General features: G+C 37.6%; 1 protein-coding gene across 1 annotated transcript in view; it reads left to right on the top strand.

Annotated features, from left to right (window-relative positions):
• Positions 1–5,000, top strand: part of LOC138006021 (major facilitator superfamily domain-containing protein 12-like) — a 14,892-nt gene that overhangs the window by 3,903 nt on the left and 5,989 nt on the right. Inside the window, exon 2 of the mRNA XM_068852177.1 lies at positions 4,889–5,000. This exon is cut by the window's right edge and continues 430 nt beyond it. Coding sequence (XP_068708278.1) covers positions 4,898–5,000 — 103 coding nt within the window. The 5' untranslated portion in view covers positions 4,889–4,897. The remainder of the gene's footprint in view (positions 1–4,888) is intronic.

Raw genomic sequence — 5,000 nt, 5'->3', positions numbered from 1 at the left:
AGAAAAATCATTTTCCTCATACAAATCCTTATATTTCTACTGTTGTATAATCTAGTACAGCACACATACATATGCATCGACCTTGGGCTACCTGTGGATTTGCTGTCTTTCTCGATCCTGCTGACGCAGCGCTTTAACTACAATATGAATGGAAACATCAATATTTAACTATAAAAAATGCGGTAAAACATATCTAAACATGGTAAAAAATAATGTTAAAAACGACGACATTGGCTAAACGCAATTATCAAGTCAAAGTTATTTGAAAATTACTATCTATAAATACTAAAAGAACAATAACTGATAAGGAGCCTGTATAGTAAAAGAGAGGAGCAACGAAAATGAAAAAAAAAGAAAAAAATGGCACGTATGGAGTCCGTCTGGGTATTCAAGTTAGGCTTGAGACTTTTAATGAAGAGCATTTCGTAGACTAAGCAATCAAATTTGACCTGTCACTTTCTTAAGACCTTAAATTGGTTTTCTTTCGAAAAAAAAAAATTGTCGGCCAATTGCCGAATTTTGGTGTTCAGCAATACGTTGGTGAAGGTGTCGGGCTGTATACCCAACATAATCTGCATCGCACAGACCACATTTAAAACTAATAAGCAACACATTGCTGATTCACAACCGATGGTTTGATTTCTTTGGGTTGACTTTGACCCAATTTTCGCTCACGAAAACCGGTTGCACTGTAGTAAAACCAGTCTTATGACTAAGATCGCGTAGATGTTTTCGGACCGTACTGTTGGCCTAATTAATTCTACTATCAACAACTTCGTTTTGCATAATGCCTCAGAAAACAGGGTGGTAAGAAACACCAGTGATAGTGGCAAAGTGAGAATTAGTCTTCCATTCAAAGAGCAAGTGGCAGCCAATGCGGTCCGTAAACAACTACGCGATCTTCGTCATAAGATTGGTTTTACAGTACAACCGGTTTTCATGAGCAGATAATTGGGGCTTGATATAATGACGTTTAGCCAACGTCGAAACGACGTCGTTTTTAACAAAGCTATTAGTATTTTTTACTATGTTTATTTTATTTTATTTGTTAATTAATGAATTAATGAATTAATTTATTTATTTAAATTAAATATAAATACTTACAAAACAGTATTTCTACTACTTACAGTACACAATACACAGAACACACAAAACACTTAACACTACTTACCGATGTTTGTGACTACTCGCGAACATTGTATTAGGACCTCAGAGGTGGTAATGGTAAGGAGAGAGGAAGGAAGATGAAACTAGGTTCACCCAAACCGCAAATCTTCGTAAATTTGGAGGTTAGGATAAGTATTTTAGTTGGCAACGCAAGAAAGAGGATAAAACTAAAGGTGTCAGAAAAAAGGTACAAGTGGTTCCCATTTTTTTAAGACGGTCGCTTGATTTTTTGCGATTGTGTGGATATGCTTAAAGTAACAGAGGAAACCGTTTAATTTTGGACTGGTCGTTTTATGTTTGCATAATCAGATGTAATGCTTGGCGAGCAAAAGGCAAAAATTTATTTGGAGGTTGTTTATGTTTACTTATGTTTATTTATGTTTTATCACAATTTTTCACAGTTAAATATTAATGTTTACTTTTACATTGTACTAAAGCAATATTCGGAAAATTCTTACCACTGTCTGAAGAGAGATTTGTTCTCCACTTTGAATTTTTATTGTATTGTCTATTATCCTGGTGTTGATGCCGTTTTTCTTGTAGCGAAGTTTCCATGTCTTAGTGCAAAACCGGACGATCAGCTGTTTTAAAATTTGAATTACGAACGGTTGATTTCACTTAATTCTTATGTATATGACGCATTATCCTCCGGTCCACATTATGCAAACGCTTGGAAAATGGTTCCTCGAAAATTGAACTTCACGCCCTTTCTGGTTAATTTCTTGTAAAGACTGGGGAGAGAATATTATTTCAACACCAATTGCCATTTTCATTCAAATTTTAGCGATTTATGGACGATTCAAAATTTGACCGAAATCGCTTTCATCCCTCATGTCTAGAGAGCGTTTTCACTCACGTGACCAGCAGCCATATTGGATTACTGAAATAAAAGAAAGTATTTGCATGAAAATAGAGTTTAATTCCCGGAGGAGTAGTTTGGTACACCATCATGGCCGCCATTTCTTTGTTTTGGAACACCAACATGGCCGCCGTGACGTCATGTGAAAACGCTTTATTTCTATACTGTTAGTCACAACTACTGACCAGCCCACAGTCATTACTGTATGCGGCTTTCGTATAGCGGATAGAATAAACACGATCGTTTGTACGTAGTTTGATCACGTACGGTGATTCAAATCAACAAGATCGATTCGCGCTGCATTTGTACCGTGAATTTTAACTGGAAAAACGGTCAAATAGGGCTCCTCTGCTCTCTTTGTAATTGGACGCAATTAACCGTGGACTTGATGGCCAAATAAATCACGGGGTCATCTGCGAACTTTAGATTTCACATACTGGAGGAGGTCGTTTATGTCAGCCAAGAATAAAATAGGACCAAGAGTGAATTAATTTATTCTTGATAGGACCTATAACGGAGCCCTGTGGCACACCTGATGACACTGTAACTTGATCAGACGTCACCCCTTCAAGAAATACCCATTATTTCCTATTTGACAGAAAGCTTTTTAACCAGGTTAAGGTAAAGGTGTTAATTCCGTAATTTGACAGTTTGTAGAGCAATTCCTGGTAAGATACTTTATCAAATGCTTTGAAAAAATCCATTACTACTTGCCGGTATTGGTCTATATCCAACTAGTGGACTAATGCAAATCCTGCATTTTGATTGACTACGCTACTAGAGGACTGTTACTAATAGTCCTTTGGGTAGCGAAAAGCGTGGGCTAATGACCCGTAGTCCTTACGGGCTACGGGTCTAAATGTTAATTAGTTTTGCTCGCTCACAAATTCCTTTGGGCAGTCCTACATTTTCTACTGAATAATATAGAGCTGTCGCCAAAATCAACTATCATCTGAACAAACTAAGGGTTGGGTGAGGGCTCAAGTATTTAAATTGGCTTCAACATCAAAATGATAGAGAGCATAATTGATAATTCGACAAGCCACCTATTTTTTCGTCTAACTAAATATACCTGAAACAAAAAAGTACTCATGAAATCTTTGAGTAACATATGGACTCTACAATGCTTTCGCAACGCACCTAGCCATATTCTAATCTAATACCATACACTGTAAATTCATTAATAATTCATAAGGGTGACAGCCAACAGAAACGCACTATTCGGGTCCCATGTGTTGGTTTGTAAATCCCGATAAAGTTCAACAGTCTGAAAGCACGGGGAGGGATTGAATAGATAGCTGGGAAAGGCTGGGGTTGATGAATTTTTAATTAATTGATTTATAAAGATCTCTAGATCACCTAATTAGTATGTTAACTTTAATAAAGACGAGTCCTGCAAATTTGTACAAAGTTTATTAATCAATCACAAGTTTGACATTTCAATCACAACTACTACGTAACAATTTACTTGCCTCTTTATTGAGAACGATTAATGCATCCTCTCCTCCCGTCTCACACAAATGACAGTTAATCGCACAAATCAAATTAGTGGTCCACAGGGGTGGTCTATGGACCTGGTGGTCCATGTTTTCTATACCTCCTAAATAAAGCGAAGATTGGGCGGATAACGCTCTCCATTTTGCTTGGCAACTTGCTCAACTAAAAGTATAGATCAGTATAGCGTATTTGGCGACATGTGCTCTAGTGAAACGGTTAGATTTCAATGCCGTCACTGCTGCCATTCCTCCAAGACTTTTCTGGCCCATTTAGTGTTGTATTGTGTTGCTCTCGGAGTGGCTTCCGACACAAAACTGGTCTCTTCCTTTTTTACCCTTTGGAGAGCAAAACCGAACAGCCATGTTTCTACTACAATAGCTCTATGAAAATGAATTGCCTAATTCAGTGCTGAGTATTTCCAAACTCCAGGCCTATGGGACAGCTCCACGCCCACGTGATTAACATGAAAAACACATTCTATTGTTTCACTTCACAAGTAAGATAAAATATTCGCGTCCGATCTTTACGGGCTTTAAAACGGCGAACCGCAGGCGAGCCGTTTTAAATGCCCATAAAGGTCTCCCGCTCATATTTTATCTATTACTTACAATGACTTCCTGTGTATAAACTTAATTAAGATGTTGGTAATGAGATGAGTAAAAAATTAAAAAAAAATCTATAATAGGTTATAATGACTTTCGATAGTTTGAAATGCAGTTTGTCAAAGACAAGAAACCGGTTAAACTGAATGCACTTAATTTGACTCAATCAATGCAAAAGTATTTACCTAATTGACTCCGAACATTCCTTGCACATTGCATTTCTTTTTGATCGGCGTATGCAACACGTTTTTCACAAGCGTTTCATCATCCAACTCTAGCTAGTTTCACGACTTCAAAATGACGAGTGAGTCCTCTTAATGTCATTCTAACCCGCCATCACTGATTTATATTTTTAATTATTTATCTAAAACCTCTGTTTTTAGAAGGTTTAAAAAAACTCTCTTTTATCGAACGTGAACTATCCATATGCTTCGGACTGCGCGTTAGGGCCGTTACTTAAAACAAGCTTATACAGAGAAATTAAAAATGACTCGGGTTAGCATTTAACGCGCCTCACTGCAGGGGGGAAGGGAGGGTCAAATCGGAATGGAATGAGGAAGTGAGGTTTGAACTTCATTTTAAATGCAAGTAACCCATCCCATAAGGATACGTAACCAATGCAAAGGGTGTTTTATTTCACATATGGAGATCTATGAACTGAGAATCTTCCCGACTAGGTAACCCTCGTGTTAATTACACTGCCTGTCAGCCTTCAACCCCCATGATTAGCTGCAATATATAACTGACAATCACTTTTTTTCAGGTTTTTACGATGAATGCACTGTATCTGCAACATAGATCTTATGATTTAAGGCAATCACCAGCGGAGTCTCGTACACCCTTCTTTCAACGTTTTGCTTGTGGAGTGGGCCACG

Source organism: Montipora foliosa, chromosome 6 (assembly GCF_036669935.1).
Source record: "Montipora foliosa isolate CH-2021 chromosome 6, ASM3666993v2, whole genome shotgun sequence".
NCBI classification, from domain to species: Eukaryota; Metazoa; Cnidaria; class Anthozoa; order Scleractinia; family Acroporidae; genus Montipora; species Montipora foliosa.
Note: the sequence above shows the minus strand (reverse complement) of the source record. Positions and strands in the feature narration are given on the sequence as shown.